The 20,039-nt window shown below is 36.6% G+C and overlaps 1 protein-coding gene across 2 annotated transcripts in view; it reads right to left on the bottom strand.

Moving 5' to 3' along the window:
• MNAT1 (MNAT1 component of CDK activating kinase) overlaps window positions 1-20,039 on the bottom strand; it is a gene marked incomplete at its 5' end in the record, with an annotated part of 150,794 nt that overhangs the window by 70,911 nt on the left and 59,844 nt on the right. The window contains one exon of one of the 2 annotated variants that reach the window (XM_084239683.1): window positions 15,414-15,539. The exons of the other annotated variant lie outside the window; for it this stretch is intronic. Within the exon in view, the coding sequence (XP_084095809.1) occupies window positions 15,414-15,539 (126 nt within the window). The remainder of the gene's footprint in view (window positions 1-15,413; window positions 15,540-20,039) is intronic. 2 annotated transcript variants of the gene reach the window in all.

The raw sequence follows: 20,039 nt of genomic DNA, 5'->3' as shown, positions 1-20,039 counted from the left end.
TGAAGCTATTCTAGATCAAAGATCTATATTACTGATACTGAATTAGTATTAAGATGAAGAAACTTATAATCAAGTAAGATGCATGGTATAATTCAACATCAACTATCAAAAAGTAATTAAAAAACTCTACATAATTAAAAATAGGGATTAAAATGTACACCAGAAGTGTGTCCATTTAACACAAAAAACAATAAATGAAAAGAGGAATATAATGGATCATGGGCTATATACAGAAAACAGATATCAAAATAGTTGATGTAAATTAAACTATATCAATAACTACATTAAATAAGTTAAATACACTAATCAAAACGCAAAGATTATCAGGTTGGAAAAACAAGAGCCAACTATATGCTGTCTACATCAGACACACAATTAGAATAAATGACATAAAATAGACTGGACAGAAAGTGTGGAACAAGAAAAAGTATGCTAATAACAAGGATGAGAGAGTTAAAGTGGCTATACTTCAGACAAAATAGTTTTAAAGACAAGAAATGTTACTGAGAAGAAAAATACCTTAAGATGATAAAACGGTAAGTTCATGAGAAAAATCTAACAACTATAAACATATACACATCTTAACAAAGGAGCCCAAAATTATATGGAGCCCAAAATTATATGGAAATACCTCACAATAAAAAATATACTGGGGGGCCTCCCCAGTGGCACAGTGGATTGAGCACAGCGCTGTGAAGCTGTCCACTGCCTCTGTAGCACGGGTTAGCTTCCTGGACAACCAGGGAAAAACCCACATGGCACAGCAGACCTCTCCTGCCTCGTCCGCTGCTCCCCTCAGCAGTATCCTTGGTCCATCTATCTGTTCTGCTCCCCACTCTGTCTCTGGTGAATTCTCTCACCCTCCTGCACCTCTGACTGTACTCCAGTTCTTGTATAAATAAATAAATCTTAAATAAATAAATAAATAAAATATATTGGGTGATAAAACAATTATCAATAAATTTAAAAGGACTGGACTCATACAGTGCAAGTTATCCAACGACAGCAGACTTAAATAAGAAATCAACAGCAAAAGAAAATTCAGCAAATCCACAAATAATTGGAAATTAACAGCATAGTTCTAAATAACCCATGGTCAAAAAAGAAACTGTAACATAAATCAGAATATATTTTCAACTTCATGTAAAGGGTTGACAAATATTTTAAGCTTTATAAATCATATGATCTTTGTCATAACTACTCAACTCTGCCATTAAAACATCAGGAGACAAAGACAATACCTAAATGAGCAAGTATGGCTATGTTCAAATAAACTATAGTAACAATAACAGGTGTTAAGCAGGATTTGGTTTTCAAGCTGTAATTGACCCACCTATGCTCTAGAGATCTGCAGAATGATGTCCATAACTTTTGCCTGGATAATGATCTGCACTATGAGAGTGCAAACTACTCAAGGCCAAGAAAATAACCAATAAAATAAAGAGCGATAGGTCAGACAATTCCTAAAGATCACACAGGACCACAATATTTCATAATCTCAATAAACAAAGTGAAAGGGCCTTTTAATATACAGGGCATCAGATATATTCCTCAATATGGACACCTTGAAAGTGGAGCTAAATCAATCTAATGTTAAAGTCTGCTCTTGCATAACCTAAAAATATTTAAAAGCAATCCCTGCAAGATCTATCAGATTACTGGTAACTTAACTGCATCCCCAAGCAAAGTCTGACAATATTTAATGGAATAACATAATAACTAGGTTTCAAAAGCAAGGCAGAAATATATGATCCATACCAGTAGGAAAAAAAAACAATCAATAGAAGCAGACTCAGAAATTACAGATGATGAAATTACCAGACAAGGACATTAAAACAGCTATAATAAATTTGCTCCATATGTTCAAGAAAGTAAAGAAAAAACATGAGGAGGACAGAAATGGAAAATATGAATAATACCCAACTGGAATACTTAGAGATTTAAAATACGTACTAACTGCAATGAGAAATACAACAAGTTGGACAAACAGCTGATTAGACACTAGAATAGTAAATACTGGTGAACTTGAAGGCACAGCAATAGAAGCTATCTAAAGCACAAAGAAAATAAGACTAGAAAAATAATTCACAAAACACTGTTAAAGTGTCTCATAATATCAAGCAGTATAACTGATATGTAATTAAAATCCTAGAGGAAGATGGGGAGAAAGGAAAACAACATAAAAATATGTGAAGATAAAATCAAATTTTTTCCAAATTTGATGAAGGTAAATTTAAACCCAATCATATCAATAATTACTTTAAAACAATAAGTAAAAGGATTATCACTTTTTTTTTTTTTTTCACAAAAATTTATTTTATTTTTTTTTTTTTTTTTTTTAAATAAATTTTATTGTTATATTCCCCATACAATTGCAGCCCCCCCATTCTGACCCCAATCCCTCCCCTCCCGCCCCCCTAAAAGTGTCTCTGGTTCATAGTTTTTTGTTGATTTTGATTTTCACTATCTTATAGTTATTCATTTTCCTGGTCCCTTATTTAAGTTTTCTAGATTCCTGCTATGAGTGAGACCATCCGGTATTTTTCTTTTTCTTTTTGGCTTATTTCGCTGAGCATGATCCCTTCCAGCGCCATCCATGTTGCTGCAAATTGCATGTGTTTATCTTTTTTGAATGCTGAGTAATATTCCATGGTATATATGTACCACATCTTCTTGATCCAGTCATCTATTTTTGGGCATTTGGGTTGTTTCCAAAGCTTAGCTATTGTAAACAGTGCTGCTATAAACATAGGGGTGCAGGTGTTCTTTGGAATTGATGTTTCTGTGTCCTTTGGGTAAATACCTAGGAGTGGAATTGCTGGATCATATGGAAGCTCTATGTTTAGTAGGTCCAGAAATCTCCACACAGCTTTCCACAGTGGTTGGACCAGTTTGCACTCCCACCAACAGTGCAGAAGAGTTCCTTTTTCTCCACACCCTCGCCAACATTTGTTGTTGCTAGTTTTTTTAATATGTGCCATTCTCACTGGTGTAAGATGGTATCTCATGGTAGTTTTGATTTGCATTTCCCTGATGACAAGTGATGTTGAACATTTTTTCATATGCCTGTTGGCCATTTGCATTTCCTCTTCAGAGAAGTTTCTTTTAAGCTCTTCTGCCCATTTTTTGACTGGATTATTTTCTTTGTTGTTGTTGAGTCTCATCAGCTCTTTGCAGATTTTTGTGATCAGTCCTTTATCATTAGCGTTGGGTGCAAAAATGTTCTCCCAGTTGGTGGGGTTTCTCTTTGTTTTTGTTATTGTCTCTTTTGCTGTGCAAAAGCTCTTTAATTTGATGTAGTCCCAGCTGTTTATCTTTGCCTTCACTATCACTGCTTTGGGTGATGTGTCTGTAAAGATGTCTTTGATGTGCAAATCACGTAGTGTTTCGCCTATATTTCCTTCTATATATTTTATGGTTTCAGGTCTTATGTCTAGTTCTTTAATCCATTTTGAGTTGATTTTTGTGTATGGTGTGAGGTGGTGGTCAAGCTTCATTCTTTTGCATGTAGCGACCCAGTTTTCCCAGCACCATTTATTGAACAAACTTTCTTTGCTCCAATGCATATTCTTTGCTCCTTTGTCAAAGATTAGTTGACCATAAATCTGTGGGTTTATTTCTGGATTTTCTATTCGATTCCATTGGTCTGTATGTCTGTTCTTGTTCCAATACCATGCAGTTTTGATGATTATGGCTTTGTAGTATAGTTTGAAGTCTGGGAGTCTGATGCCTCCATTCCCTTCTTTTTTTTTCAGGAGAGCTTTGGCTATTCGGGGTTTTTTGTGATTCCATATGAATTTCATCAATAATTGTTCTATTTCTTTGAAGAATGACATTGAAATTTTGATTGGAATAGCATTGAATCTGTATATTGCTTTTGGAAGGATGGCCATTTTAATAATGTTTATTCTTCCAATCCATGAGCAGGGGATGTCTCTCCATTTCTTTGTGTCTTCTTCTATTTCTTTTAACAGTGTTTTATAGTTTTCTTTGTATAGGTCCTTTACCTCTTTTGTTAGATTTATTCCCAAATATTTGATTTTTTTTGTTTCAATAACAAAAGGGATGGTCTTTTTGATTTCTTCTTCTTCAGATTTATTGTTTGTGTATAGGAAGGCTACTGACTTTTGCGTGTTGATTTTGTATCCTGCCACTTTACTGAACTGATTGATGAGTTGAATTAGCTTTTCTGTGGAGTTTTTGGGGTTCTCTATATATAATATCATATCGTCTGCAAATAGTGATAGTTTGACTTCTTCTTTTCCTATTTGGATTCCTTGGATGTCTTTCTCTTGTCTTATTGCCCTGGCTAGGACTTCCAGTATTATATTGAAAAGCAATGGTGAGAGTGGACATCCTTGTCTTGTTCCAGATCTTAATGGAATTGCTTTCAGCTTTTCACCATTGAGAATGATACTGGCTGTTGGCTTGTCATAGATGGCCTTTATGATGTTGAGGTATGTTCCTTGTATCCCAAGAATTTCAAGGGCTTTTATCATGAATGGGTGTTGCACTTTGTCGAAAGCTTTCTCAGCATCTATTGATATTATCATATGGTTTTTATATTTCTTTTTGTTGATGTGTTGGATAACGTTGATTGATTTTCGGATGTTAAACCATCCTTGTGCCCCTGGAATGAATCCAACTTGGTCGTGGTGAATTATCTTATGGATACATTGTTGGATTCTGATAGCTAAAATTTTATTGAGGATTTTTGCATCAGTGTTCATTAGGGAGATTGGCCTGTAGTTTTCCTTTTTTGTGTTGTCCTTGTTCGGTTTTGGTATTAGTGTAATGTTGGCTTCATAAAACGTGTTTGGTATTGTCCCTTCCTTCTCAATTTTTTGGAAGAGTTTGTGAAGGATAGGCACTAATTCGTCTCTGAATGTTTGGTAGAATTCATTTGTAAATCCATCAGGTCCTGGGCTTTTGTTTTTGGGGAGGTTTTTTATTACCATTTCAATTTCGCTAATTGTAATTGGTCTGTTTAGGTGTTCTATTTCTTCTTTATCTAGCTTTGGGTGATTGTAGAGTTGTAGGAATTTGTCCATCTCCTCTAGATTGTTGAACTTGTTTCCATATAACTGTTCATAGTAGTTACTGATTATTCTTTTGATTTCTGCTGTGTCCGTTGTGATTTCTCCTCTTTCATTGATGATCCTGTTTATTTGTGCTTTCTCCCTTTTTTCCTTTGTGAGCCTGGCTAGGGGTTTGTCTATTTTATTGATTTTTTCAAAGAACCAGCTCTTGGTTTCATGGATCTTTTGGATTGTTTTTTTAGTTTCAATTTCATTTATTTCTGCTTTGGTTTTTATTATTTCTTTTCTTCTACTGGTTTTGGGGTTTTTTTGTTGTTCTTTTTCTAGATCTTTGAGCTTCGAGATTAGGTTGTTTCTTTGCGTTCTTTCTTGTTTCTTGATGTGAGCTTCTATTGCTATATATTTTCCTCTTATTACTGCTTTTGCTGCATCCCATACATTTAGGATATTGGTGTCCTCCTTGTCGTTCAATTCAAAAAAATTTTTAATTTCTTCTTTGATCTCCTCATTAGTCCAATGGTCTTCCAGTAGTGTGGTTTTTAATCTCCATGAGGTAGGAAAGTTCCTTGCCTTCTTTTTATGGTTTATTTCTAGTTTGATGCCTTCATGGTCAGAAAAGATGGTTGATATGATTTCAATCTTGGTGTATCTGTTGATGTTTGTCTTGTGCCCCAGTATGTGATCGATCCTGGAGAATGATCCGTGTGCGCTTGAGAAAAATGTGTACTCCGTTTTTTTGGGGTTTAGTGTTCTATAGATGTCTGTTAAGCCCAATTGCTCTAGGTCCTTATTTAGAGCTTTAGTTTCTTTACTTATTTTTTGTCTTGTTGATCTATCCATTGTTGATAGTGGTGTGTTGAAGTCTCCCACTACGTATGTGTTTTCTCTGATGTCTGTTTTCAGAGAGGACAACAGTTGTCTGATATATTTTGGTGCTCCTTCGTTTGGTGAGTATATGTTAATGAGTGTTATTTCTTCTTGAAGTATTGTCCCCTTGATCATAATGTAGTGACCCTTGGGGTCTCTTTTTATCTTTTTGAGTTTGAAATCTGTTTTATCTGATATAAGTATAGCTGTTCCTGCTTTCTTTTTTGGTCCATTTGCTTGTAGGATTGTTTTCCATCCTTTAACTTTGAGCCTATTTTTATCTTTTGTAGCTAAATGTGTTTCCTGGAGACAGCAAAAGGTTGGGTTTTGTTTCTTAATCCAGGCTGCAACTCTGTGTCTTTTTATTGAAGAGTTTAGTCCATTTACATTCAGAGTTATTATTGATATGTTAACATCTGTATTTGCCATTGTGTTTGTCTTTCCTTTGATTTTATTTATTTATTCTTTTAATAACTTTTTTTTTTTGGCCTTCTTTCATTGTTATTCGTCCCTCTGAGGTTCTGGCTTTAGGACTCCTTGTAGTATTTTTTGGAGTGGGGGTTTAGTTGCAATGAAATTCCGGAGTTTCTGTTTGTCTGGAAAGGTCCATATTCTTTCTTCAAAGAGGAAGGAGAGCTTTGCGGGATAGAGTATTCTTGGTTGGCATCTGTTTTCTTGGAGTCTGTTGACTATGTCCCTCCACTCTCTCCTTGCCCGTAGTGTTTCTTCGGAGAAGTCTGATGTCAGCCTGATTGGTTTTCCTTTGAATGTTATCTGTTTCTTCCCTCTTGCCAGCTTCATTATTTTTTCCTTGTCCTGGATTCTTGGGAGCTTTACTATTATGTGTCTTGCTGTATTTTTCCTTTCGTCGTGGAAGTTTGGTGTTCTTCTTGCTTCTTGTATATCAATTTTCAGCTCCTTCTTCACATTTGGGAAGTTCTCTTCAATTATCTCTTTGAATATTTTCTCTGTTCCTACATCTCTCTCCTCTCCTTCTGGTATTCCTATAACTCTTATATTTCCTTTCCTCATGGAGTCAGATAGTTCCCGAAGTCTTTCTTCGTTCTTTTTCCTTCGTACTTCTCTTTCCTTTTCTGTTTTGGTTCTTTTTATTTCTATGTCTTCAAGATTACTTATTCGTTCTTCCATTTCATCTATTCTGCTTTCATTGCTTTTCCCAGAATTCTTTAGTTCTTCCATTAATTCTTTGATCTCCTGCATTTCTTTTACTTCCCTCTTTAGGGACTCAATTTCTTTCTTCTGACCATTGTTTTCCCTCTCTAGGGACTCAATTGCATTCTTCTGATCGTTGATTATTTTTCCCTTATCATTGTTTTCCTTTATGACTTCTGTTAGTTTTTTAATCACGGCAATTTTAAATTCTCTTTCTGGAAGGCTCAGAAATTCTTCCAAGTTATTGTCTTTGCAATCTGGGGGCTGGCTTTCTTTTTGTGGTGTGCTTTTTCTCTGGAGAGTTGCTAGGTTGCGTGTGGTTCTTCTCTTCCCTACTGTCTGTTTTCTAATTTGCCGTATGCGTTGGGACAGTGTGTTGTTGGGACTGGCCGGCATCTTGGGTGGGCTTCTCTGTTCCCCTCTGGTTCTTCCAGGAGTCATCTGTCAGTTTCAAGCAGTCTTTACTGGAGAAAGGTCCCTGTTCTAAAATGCCGATGTAGGGACACACTCCCCTGTGCGCCTGGTCTGCCCCGGCGGTGGGTTCCTGCTCCCCTCTGGGCTTGGACTGCAGGCCAGAGGGGGTCTGGCGTGGGCGAACTTCCCCCGCTCACCTCTGGCTCCTGAGGAAGCCTTCTGCAGGTAGTCTTTACTGAAGAAATGTCCCTGTTCTAAAATGGTGATGTGGGACACACTCCCTGCGTGTCTGGTCTCAGGCACACTCTTCTGTGCACCTGGTCTGCCCCGGCTGTGGGTGCTCGCTCTCCCTGTGGGCTCAGACTACTTGTTCGGAAGGGGCCCGGTGTGGGCAGACTCCCCAGCTGGCCACTAGCTCCTTCAGGAGCCTCTGCTGGCTTCAAGTCGCTAGGTGGTGCCAGAGATCTCTCCTAGAGCCCTTGGGGAGCTGATTTTCCACCCCGTGGGACAGGGAGCAGAGCGGGGATGGTAGGGTACACCTCAACGGCTTTGGGGTGCTGTGTCTGCCTTGTGCCCCACCGTCGTGGGGAACCCACTCCCCTAATTTCGTGCCCCGGGTCTCTGTTCCAAAGCCCTCAGTTCCAGGATGCGGGCTGTAGCCCAGATCAGTGGCGCGGGAATGGCGCCTTTTGAGTCCAGCTCCCTTGCCTGGGCGCCTTGTTCCTGCTCACTCAGGGAGGGCCTCCGCAGTCTTCCCCTAATTTCGTGCCCCGGGTCTCAGTTCCAAAGCCCTCAGTTCCAGGACGCAGGCTGTAGCCCAGATCAGTGGCGCGGGAATGGCGCCTTTTGAATACAGCTCCCTTGCCTGGGCGCCTTGTTCCTGCTCACTCAGGGAGGGCCTCCGCAGTCTCCCCCTAATTTCGTGCCCCGGGTCTCAGTTCCAAAGCCCTCATTTCCAGGACGCGGGCTGTAGCCCAGATCAGTGGCGCGGGAATGGCGCCTTTTGAATCCCGCTCCCCTGCCTGGGCGCCTTGTTCCTGCTCACTCAGGGAGGGCCTCCGCAGTCTCCCCCTAATTTCGTGCCCCGGGTCTCAGTTCCAAAGCCCTCAGTTCCAGGACGCGGGCTGTAGCCCAGATCAGTGGGGCGGGAATGGCGCCTTTTGAATCCAGCTCCCTTGCCTGGGCGCCTTGTTCCTGTTCACTCAGGGAGGGCCTCCGCAGTCTCCCCCTAATTTCGTGCCCCGGGTCTCAGTTCCAAAGCCCTCAGTTCCAGGACGCAGGCTGTAGCCCAGATCAGTGGCGCGGGAATGGCGCCTTTTGAATCCCGCTCCCCTGCCTGGGCGCCTTGTTCCTGCTCACTCAGGGAGGGCCTCCGCCGTCTCCCCGCAAGCCTAGGTCGCAGGCGCGGGGACCTGGGCAGCTGCGATCCGGTCCGGATCCGCGCCGCTTTCCGCACGCAACCTTACCGGGCGGCCGGGGCTGTGTGCTGGTGCTGGTCTCCTCCTGGGGGGCGTGGCTCTCTTTAATGGCGTCTGGAGCTCACCTCCGCGGCGGATCCTGCAGGGTTCGCCTCTCCCGTTCACAGGGTGTGGTGGCTGCAATAGTTCCTTTCCACTCACAGTCCCACTTGCTGCGTCCGTTTTTCTTGTTGGCCGTTTTGGTTTGTTGCTTCCCTCCTTTCTGCCGGTCGGTCGGAGAGTGCCGACTTTGTGGGCGGGGGAGGGGAGCAGGGTTCTGCGCTTCCCTCCCTTCTGGTCCTCTTTTATGGCAACTTTTTTCTTCGGGCAGTTTGCTGGAGTCGTCCGTTTATCTTCCGTGTCCCAGTTCTCACTGGGACCTGCCGCTTTTCCTCCCTATTAACTTTTTTTAATGGGAGATCTTACTCGCAGCGTCTCCTCGCCGCCATGTTGCTCCGCCCCCTCAGGATTATCACTTTTAATGAAAAGCAAGATCCAACTGTATAAGGTATTTAAGAAAGCAACTCATACCATAAAAATAATAAGCTATTAATACCATAAAAGGTAGAGTGGTTATATTAATATCAGAAAACAAAGAATACTACCAGGAATAAAGAGGGATGGTTGATTGATAATAAAAATGTCAAAGTATAAAGAGCATATAATAATCCTACATTTCCATGCAACCCTCCCCACATAAAAAAAAAGGGCTTAAAAAATATATGGTGGAAATTATTAAAACAAAACCCACAATTATATTGGGATATTTCAACACAGTTTTCTCAAATAATTGAGAAAAATATCAGTAAGAAAACAGAAGACTTAATATCAATTAACTTGTTTAAAATACATTCATAGAACACTCTACCCAGAGCAGGATACAAACTCTTTCAAGTTCACAAAAACATTGCCCAAGATAAACCATACTCTGAGAAAAAGATAGTCTCCACACATCAAAGAAATTAGAAATCACCAAAGTATATTTAAAGTAATTAAATTAGAAATCAAATGCAAAAAAGGTATTTGAAAAACTGGAAATTTGAAATTAAACAACAATTTCTAAATAACCCATAAGCAAAAAAAAAAATCTATTAACAAAAATTACACAATAATTTCAATTCATGAAAAGGAAAACACAACTTTGATGGTCACATGAATGTACTCTACATTTTCCAATTACAGAAGCATAGAGGACCAGAGTTCCAGTTCTTGTACTGTGACCGTCCTCTCCATAAGTGCAACAATGTTATGACGTTCACTGTTTACCTATAACCAATGACTAAGTGCGGCAGGAATACACAGGTAGTTCCATACTCAGAAGTTGCAAAATGCCTCTGCCAGAAAACTTTGCCAGAAAGACTCCCCAATTGCCTTGCCCAACTTTCCTCAGAAATATACTGTAGTCTGAGGCAATTCTATCCTACCTTTGTTCATTCTTCACTTGGAGTCAGACCTATATCACAGTCAGCTGAAAACCTCCTATTGATCCTCATTTTCTTATCACAGGTACTTCGCCTAAAATATTTCTTGTGCGTTTAAATCCATCTTGGTAACTGCTTCTCAGAGGACTTAAACTATCAAAACAACATGTCAAAATGCATGAGATGCAACTTAAGCAATGGTTTCAAGAACATCGATAATATCAGAAAGATTTCAAATCGGTAATCTAAGTTTCTATGATTAAAACTAGAAAAGCAAACTTACTATTTCCCGCCTTAGAAGAATGAAGGAAAAACAGAAAAATAAAACAAAATAAAACCTGACTTATCAATAAGTTGATAAACCTCTACCCAGACTGATCAGAGGGAAAAGTTACTACTAATATCTAGAATGAAAGAGGGACCGGTACTAGAGATCCTATAGGAATCTCTTAATTTATAAGGAAATGGTCTTTCATACCTTTGCGTAATAGATCCACTACTTACAACTCTTGATCTCAGAAGCCACTAATAAAGACTCTTACTTAAATTATAATACAGCTCAAAGACTGTCTTTTTAAGGATATTTAATTAAGTAAAATCTTCCAGGAATGATGAACCCTACACTACAATGAAACCAAAATAGAGTGTGGGTGGGAGCTCCAAGACTACCACTGCAGCATCTAGGAAAGGCTCTGAAAAGAACAAGCGTAAGAAAACAGCAGTATGTTCATAGTTCTATCTACCAATGGTGGATGAAGATAAGTTTTCAGAAGCATTCTCGGTAAAAATGGGAAGGGCTTCTAGCACAGAAAAATGCTAAAGGAGGAGGGGTAATGACAAAACAAGAGTGTACTAGAAGACGCTATCTACCAATTGTATATGTTTTAATAAGTTAGAAATTGTTCAAAAATAACTTATAACCTCTAATTTTCAAATTCAGTTATAACACCATAAGGTATGGAAAATTATATTCAAGTATAAAAGGAATCTTTGGTGGAAATAAATTGGAAAAGAACAAAATAAGAAACAAAATTATATAGGAATTATTTAACAAAAACAGTCAAAAAGTAAAAGCTAAAAGTATTTCCTACTACCACTCCTTTATAATAACAGCCCTACAAATATTATTAGAAGAACAGCAACATGAAAACCAGAGTTAACTCAAGACAGTATAATACTGTTGGGGCCTGATAAAATTACAAAGGAAAAATAAATGTTTAGCTAAAAAATTAAAGTATCACATTGACAATCACTGCAGGAATTATTTGGTCATGGACAAGTACAGATGTAGCTGATTAAGAATGCCAAACATTTACTACATCCAGGCTTCCCAGGAAATACTGAATCTCAGTCCTAAGCAAACATACACACAAAAAAAGAATTTATTTCAGCATTTATAAATATCAATTGATAAACTTTAACATAACAGATTATTAGTAAAAAGCTCTCACAGACATGCAAAAAAAGGATCTTTGTATTTGAATTTCATACATAACCTCTTAAGACTTTTTTTTAAATTACATTTGATAATCTGTGAAACTTCATCTGAAGAAAATTCCTGGCTGGAAATGATGGAATGAATTTTGCTAAATTCACTCTTCCCCATTCTACTGCTCCCAGTGCTCCCACATATCTATTTTATGCCTTCTTTCTTCCTTCTACCCTTCTTGAAACTTAGTTTATTGAGGCTTGTAACAGTATTCAAAGTACCAAGATGATTCATTTACTTTGGACTCCTTGGTGCAAAGTCTCAATGTACTTAAAAATCAATACCATATAGTCAATTTATAATGTAATTTTCTCATCCCACTTAGAAAATCAACTTCCAATGAACAAAAACATTCACATAAAGAGTACTAGAAAATATGTAGAACCTGCAAGACTTCCTTGGGTATAAATCTCAGTTCCCCCCTTTAACAGAATAATGAGATTGGGGAACTTATTTAACTTGAGTCATGTTTCCTCATAAATGGTAATACCACTATGAACAATACATGAAAGTTGTAAGGATTACACGAGAAAATGTTCAGGAAAAGCTTGAAAAGTCTCTTCCTCTTTGTACCCACTTGACAAAACACAATATCTGCAACACCAACAGCTAACTTTGCCTTGTAAATGTGACAGGAATTTGATAAAACCCTCCTAATCTTATCATGACCAATGTGTCTTTCACTGTTTCCATATTATAATTTAATTAGTAAATCTATAGATTAGCTTTACTGGTATTTAATAACATAAATTAGTACAAATGGGGCTAAAAAAATAAAATAGAGTTGTCTATTTTGCTTATTTATCCAAAGAACCAGGTTTTGGTTTCACTGATCTTTTAAACTGCCCTTTTGATTTTTACTTCACTATTTCCACTCTAATTTTTGTTACTGTCTTCCTTACAGTGGATTTTTATTTCATTTGTTGTTCTTTTTCTAGTTCCTTAAATCGTAAGGTTAGATTATTTGAGATCTTTCTTGTTTTTTGATGTAGATCTGTATTGGTACATTGCTCCCGCTTATTACTGCTTTTGCGATGCCCCATAATTTCTGGTAAGTTTCCATCGTCATTTATGTTCTCCTCCAGGTAGATCTCTTTTGATTTCCTCACTAAGAAAATAGTAATTGTGTTAGTAATTCAGTAGCATGTTTTTCAGTCTCCATCTATTTGAGGTTTTTACCATTATCTTTTTGTTTTTGATGTCTAGTTTGATAGCATTGTAATCAGAGAAGATATTTGATATGATTTCAATTTTCATTTGTTTAGTGACCCAATATGTCCCATGTGCACTTGAAAAGAATGTGTATTCTACTTTTGGGTGTACAGTGCCCTATAAATTTCTTTTATGCTCATCTCATCTAACTCTTCATTTAAAACTGTTGTCTCCTTTTTGATTTATAGTCTGGTTGATGTGAGGTGTTAAATCCTCTACTAGTGTGTTGCTGTCAATGTCTGTTTTAAGAGTGAAAAGTTGGTTTATATATTTTGATACACCTTCATTTGGTGTCTCCACACTAAAATGAGTATGGAGTTCTTGATGTATTACTCCCTTATTACATAATGATCACCCCTATCTCATTACCATTTTTAGGTGGAAGTCTTTTATCAGATAAAGGTATGCCTGTCCCACCTCTCTTGGGCTACCAACTTTACCATGAGGAAACAAACTCAGAAGATTAAAGTATTATCATATCCACAGATACACTTAGTAAGTGATAAAGCTGGAACTTAATTCCAATGTATCTACTCATGAACATATTTTTTCTTCTATGGTATACTGCCTCTTAATTCAAAAGCTTTGATATTCCCTAATATGCAGTGCTCTTCTTTCTATTATCTGAAGATATGTCAATACTTTGTACACTGTAAGTTTAAAAAGATCATGAATATCTTCTATTATTTAAGTACCCACATATCGATGACCATATAAAATGAAGGCAAAATATGCCTCTGCCTTCAAGATGCTTATAATCTAATAGCTAACATACACCAACAAAAAGGTTGGCAACACTAAAAAAAAGTAGCTGAGTGGGCAGTTGTGAGGAGAAACATGGATGGTCTGAGTATCTCATAATAACAAATAATTGCATTGCTTCCTCTTGTCCCTTGGATTATCACTGTCATCTATTTCTCAAATACATACAAGCAAACATAGTTGAATACACGCTGGTATTATTTGAAACAAACTAGTATCTGTTAGGTCAGTTAGGATCAAGAACAAGTAAAGTTTTAATTTTACCTTCACTTATTCCTTCTCTGATACTTTTCCTTTATGTAAATCTGATCTTCTGACATACCATTTTCATTGTCTCTAAAAATTTCTTTTAACACTTCTTCCAAGAATGGTCTAGTGGCAAAAAATTCCTTCAATTTTTTTCTTATAATCTTCATTTGTCCTTCACTTTTAAAGAATAATTTTGCAGAGTACATTATTCTAGTTTGTGGTTTTCTTCTCTCAACACCTTAATTTCACTCCACTCTTCTTGCTTGCAAGGTTTCTGAGTAGAAGCCCAATATAATTCTTACCTTTGTTCCTCTATAGGCAAGGTGTTGTTTTCCTCTGTCTTCAGGATTTTTTCTTTATTTCTGGTTTTCAATAATTTCAAAATGATATGCTTGGTGTAATTTTTTGGCATTTATCCTACATAGTGTTCTCCAATTTTCCTGGCATCTGATGTTAATTTGGGGGAAATTCATGGTTGTTACTGTTTTAAATATTTTGTCTGTACCTTTTTCTCTTTCTTTCTGTTATCCCCATTACACATATTATACCTTTTGTAGTTGGGCACACAAAGGATATATTTAGGTTTTTTTGCCAGTCTTTATTGCCAGTGGTTTTGGTTTTCAAGGATTCTACTGATATATCATCTAATTCAAAGATTATTTACTCAGTCACATCCAATCCACTAACAAACCCATCAAAGGAATTCTTCATTTGTCACAGTTTTTTTTTTTAATCTCTAGCATTTCTTTCGGTTATGAATCTGTTTTTACATGATGTGTACTTTATCCATTAAAGTCTTCAATATGTTAATCGTAGCTGTTTTTTGTTTTTGAGGGACCCTCACCGGTGGCCAGGGATCGAACCAGCGCTGCAGAGGCTGCGGGCAGCTTCAAGCCCAGCGCTCAACCGCTGCGCCACCAGGGGAGGCCCGAAAGCTGTTAATTTTTGTAGTCAACTTTTACTTCTTGTTGAAATGGAGTAGCAAATTAAAAGCTTCTTACACGTCATATGAGAACTCAAAAGTCTGAATTTTCTTCTAAGAAACATTTTTCTGCACTCTAAGTTTAAAAATTTTACATTGACTAAGAAAATATAAATCCTAAACCCCATATCATATATAACAAAATTGTGTTATATAGTTTGAAAATTATTTATTACTCTTCACTTTCCTCTAAGATTGCGCATATTCACATTTCTAGATATCTAGTCTAGATCAGACAGTTCTAAATACCTTTAACCTTTCAGCTAATCTGTAAAAACCAACAAAAAATTATAAAGTATTATCCTTGAAATGTATCCTTCAAATAAACAATTAAAAAATACAGCTTACCATTTTGATGCCTGTGGAAAATGTCACTGGTTTTACAGGTTTAGGCTTCTCTAGCTGCATTTCCAATTGGGCAGATCTATCTTTGTGCTGAGCCAAAAGCAGAGCAACAGGGAGATCAGAACTCTCCTAAAAGAAAAGTTAAAATGCAATATGAAAAGTTAGAAAGGAAAACTGAAAGAGCAACAAATCTTTTATTTTAAATTATTCTTGGTCATAGCATTTGATGTCAACCTAAATACCCATTTATAGAGAGCATTTTACAAAAAATTTTTAGATTCCATAATAGGAAAAGGCTGTTTTAAAAATAAATCATAAATCAAAATAACCTGTAGAGGATATTTTTACAAAAAAAGGATATTTTTACAAAATCCACATTAAAGACAATATAATAGGCTCTCATTTCATCTAGCAAAGCCCAACCATATTTATTAAAATAAAATAAATTAAAGGATAATCACAAAGAGTAGTAAAAAGTACTATAACTTAGATCAGTTGTTTATCTAGGACTATTCTTTTTACCAGTGAAATCAGACCAGTTTGAAATTGTTTCCCATTAGATTTCACATGAGGCTGTTTGGATATGATCTTTGTTCTGTTTTGTACAATGGAACTATTGTTAGGTACAACCAAAAGTATATTTCTTGTCTCATTTACTGACTTATTTTTAGAAATTAAATCTACATTTTTTGAAAAATAAAAAGTGATGGTAACCATCTTAATATTTTCTAATGATACTAAATCAGGGCCACTATGAACTCGAATATGCACACACATTAATAACACAAGCAAATTACTAATTCTTATATGTAGACTGTTGTTTATCCCCTTAACACGAAGTTCTCTTACAAGTTTGAAGTGTGTGGAGCTAAGATCTAAACTAAATGATATCCAGATTTTTTCCTGTCTAAGTTGTCAGTTAAATGAGAACACAAAAAACATATGCAAAGGGAGGTCAGGACATAAGGAGATCACATTCTCTCTCTCTCTTTCTCTCTCTCTCATAAGGAGATCACATTCTCTCTTCTCTCTCTCTCTCACACACACATACACACACACACACACACACACAAATATATATGTAAACAAAAATAAAGGTATAAATACATTTCTATCTTCTATAGTAAGGTTTCATAGCTTTCAAATGATCTACAGGTTTTTTAAAATAATAAATACCCAGAATTTAATCCTGAAAAAAAAACTCATATTGTTAACACTTCACAGTATGAAATCAAACAGAGTAGAATCCAATTTTCTTTCCAAATGTAACAATTTTTTAGGCACAAATGTGCTAATTATTATATTTAAATAAGTTGTTTTAAGATTGTAGTAAAGAAGTAACTCAATTAGGGCCTCCCCGGTGGCGCAGCGGTTGAGCGCTGGGTTGCGAAACTGCGCGCGGCCTCTGCGGCGCCGGTTCGATCCCCGGCTGCTCCCCGGCCACCAGAGGAGGGTCCCACATGGCGTGCAGACCTCTCCTGCCGCCCGCTGCTCCCCTCAGCAGTGTACTTCGGTCCTTCTGCCTGCTCTGCTCCCCGCTCTGGCTCTGGTGAATTCTCTCACCCTCCCGCGCTTCTGACTGTACCCAGTGCTTGTATAAACAAAACAAACAAACAAACCAGCAAACAAATAAATAAAGCATGCCTCTATAAAAAAAAAAAAAAGTAACTCAATTAACAGTTAATGTAGTTCAAAAGAATTATTCTGTAATAAATCTGTATCTCAAGACTTTATAACAGAAATGTTTCACAAAAGCAATGCTACAAATTTTAATTTTTTAAAAAGTAAATATAAGAACACAAATTTGATTTATAAAATATAACCTTCCAAAGGAGAAAATTCACTACAACCTGACTTTAGCAATAATGAAGGATTTGAATGAAATATACTATAAGACTATACTTGAATACCTTTCATATTCTACAAAAATTAGTGATGTATTACTACAAGTATTACTATGAATTCCTGTAGATATTCAAGATTTATATTAAGAATTTTATAATAGGGCCTCCCCGGTGGCGCAGCGGTTGAGCGCTGGGTTGTGAAGCTGCCCGCAGCCTCTGCGGCGCCGGTTCGATCCCCAGCTGCTCCCCGGCCACCAGAGGAGGGTCCCACATGGTGCGCAGACCTCTCCTGCAGCCCGCTGCTCCCCTCAGCAGTGTACTTCGGTCCTTCTGCCTGCTCTGCTCCCCGCTCTGGCTCTGGTGAATTCTCTCACCCTCCCGTGCTTCTGACTGTACCCAATGCATGTATAAACAAAACAAATAAATAAAACATGTCTCTATTAAAAAAATAAATTAAATAAAATAAAACACGGGAAAAAAAGAATTTTATAATAAAATATAAAATCAAAGAACTATTTAAATGGCCTGTGGTCTAAAACATCTTTTAAAAGCTATTTTCTTTTGATATCTAGAAACTAATAGAAGAAAAATAAATTTCCTAGGCAAAAAAGTTTAAGCATTGCTTCCCAAATTAAACTCTAAGTGAATTCAAATATTTTCCATAGTTGACATTTATTCTAAAAAGTAAAGTTTCCTGTGTAAAATCAAGACAAGTGCTCACTGCTCACTGCTCACTTCAAAAAAAGTTGTTAATCAGTGATGGTACATGGGTGAATTAGTGGTGGGAATTTCAAGGGGAATATAACCAAGATGAGAAAGCATACATTGTAAAAAAAAAAATGAAGAAAGAAAATAACATAATGCCACAAAGTTAAAAAAAAAGTTGCTAATCAGTACCTGGGCATGTTGTTTTTTTTTTTTTCATTTTTTAATTTACCATCTTTTTTGGTTTTTTTTTTTTAAATAACTTTTTTTTTTAGACTTTTTATTTGTACAATAGCTGGGGTGCAGACCAAAGGCGTGGGAGGGTGAGAGGATTCACCAGAGAAAGAGTGGGGAGCAAAACAGACAGACGGACTGAAGACACTGCTGAGGGATGCAACGAGCCCAACAGGAGAGATCAGCCGCACCATGTGGGCACCTCCCTGGTCTGCCTGGATTCAAACCTGCCGGTGGTGCAGCACGTTGAGCGCAGGACTTTGAAGCTGTACCTGGGCATGTTTTCATCCTCATTTCGTTTTCAAATAAAAGCACATGAATATTCAAAAGTCTTTGCAAAACAACTAAAATTTAATAAAAATAAGTGTTCCAGGCACCTAAAACTAAAATAAATTGTATTTATTTCAAATCTGACTTATTCCAACTTATCACTCAAAACTTTGGAACTGAAAAATCTTTGTGACTGTTAATATAGACTTAAGCATAAGCTTTAACAACAAAAATAGAGACTGAGTAAAATAAACTACGGGAAACACACATGCTCTCTGGAATATATAACATGCTGGCTCAATCTTTCAAAGCTTTTTCGTTCTTAGCTTTCCATTTTTACCTTGAAAGTTTCCCTAACCTACATTAATTGCCTAAAGGTACATTGCTTCATATTTAAAGAAATGTAATAAGACTGCCTCTAATACTCATTAAAAACTTTACAATGACCATTTTTAAAAGATTATTTTAACTGACTTTAGGTAAGCCATCTGGCAAACAATATTTCTAATAAAAATCTGCTACTGTGTTTGACAATATTAGCCAACACAAAATTTAAGGCAATAGCTGATGAGAAATTTAAAATAGCTTCCAAACTGTTAAACATTGAATTTACAGATAGAATTAAATAAATTGACTTTTTAAACAATATGAAAAATACTAAGCCATAAGCATTAAGGCCATAACATCAAAATCTTGTCACATACAGTATAAGAATGTCAATGCTTTTTAAAAGTTAAAAAGTGACTTTTAGTACAAGGATCAAACCAAAATAGGGGGGAAATTATAAGTAGTACTTGTTGCCAAAATTAAATCCAGAAAATTCTAAGATTGACACTTCTAGACTTATTTACAAATGTCAATGACATGTTTAAATAAAATCTAACACACGAACTTACATAGGAAAAAGAGATACAATGTATTCTTTTTTAGGAATCCAGGAAGATAAAAGGAAATTACTTAATAAGAACTAAATGTATGTTAACATGTTAACAACATAAATTTTAATAAATATTCACAAATTAAAATAACAAAATATCTTCAAAAATAAATTTTAAAATGGAAACCAGAAATTCAACCAGCAGTGGCATTCTAAACCAATCTATTGTGATTAATTGTTCTAATGAGTACAGTAAATTGCTAAGGATTATTTAACCACTATGTTACATGATCTAAAAGTAAAAAAAAAAAAGTATGTGCAGTAATGACTTGCAGGTGAGGAAAACAGGAAATGGGGGGTGGGGTTTCTCACAAAAACCAATATTAACTCCAGATTATACACAATGTACAACACTGGCTATTTCACATCTTGCTTCATGCCCCACTGAATTAAAGGGGTGCTTCATGCCAACAGCAGTTCAAAGAGGCAGCAAAACAGAACTTTTGAAGACTAAAAGATATAAGAATATTTGCTATGTAAAGCTAGCTAACCTCAAAATAAAATCTAAAATCCTTGATATTAGATGGAATGGTTTTTAAATATATTTTCCTTTCTCCTTAAATTCTCTATTTAGAATTAACATATAGAGACATATTACCAAAGAAAAGTGTGTTCCTCTTTGTATACAATGATGTGGAA

Source organism: Talpa europaea (assembly GCF_964194135.1).
Source record: "Talpa europaea genome assembly, chromosome: 8".
NCBI lineage: Eukaryota > Metazoa > Chordata > Mammalia > Eulipotyphla > Talpidae > Talpa > Talpa europaea.
The sequence above is the reverse complement of the archived record's forward strand: the minus strand, read 5'-3'. Positions and strand labels throughout refer to the sequence as shown.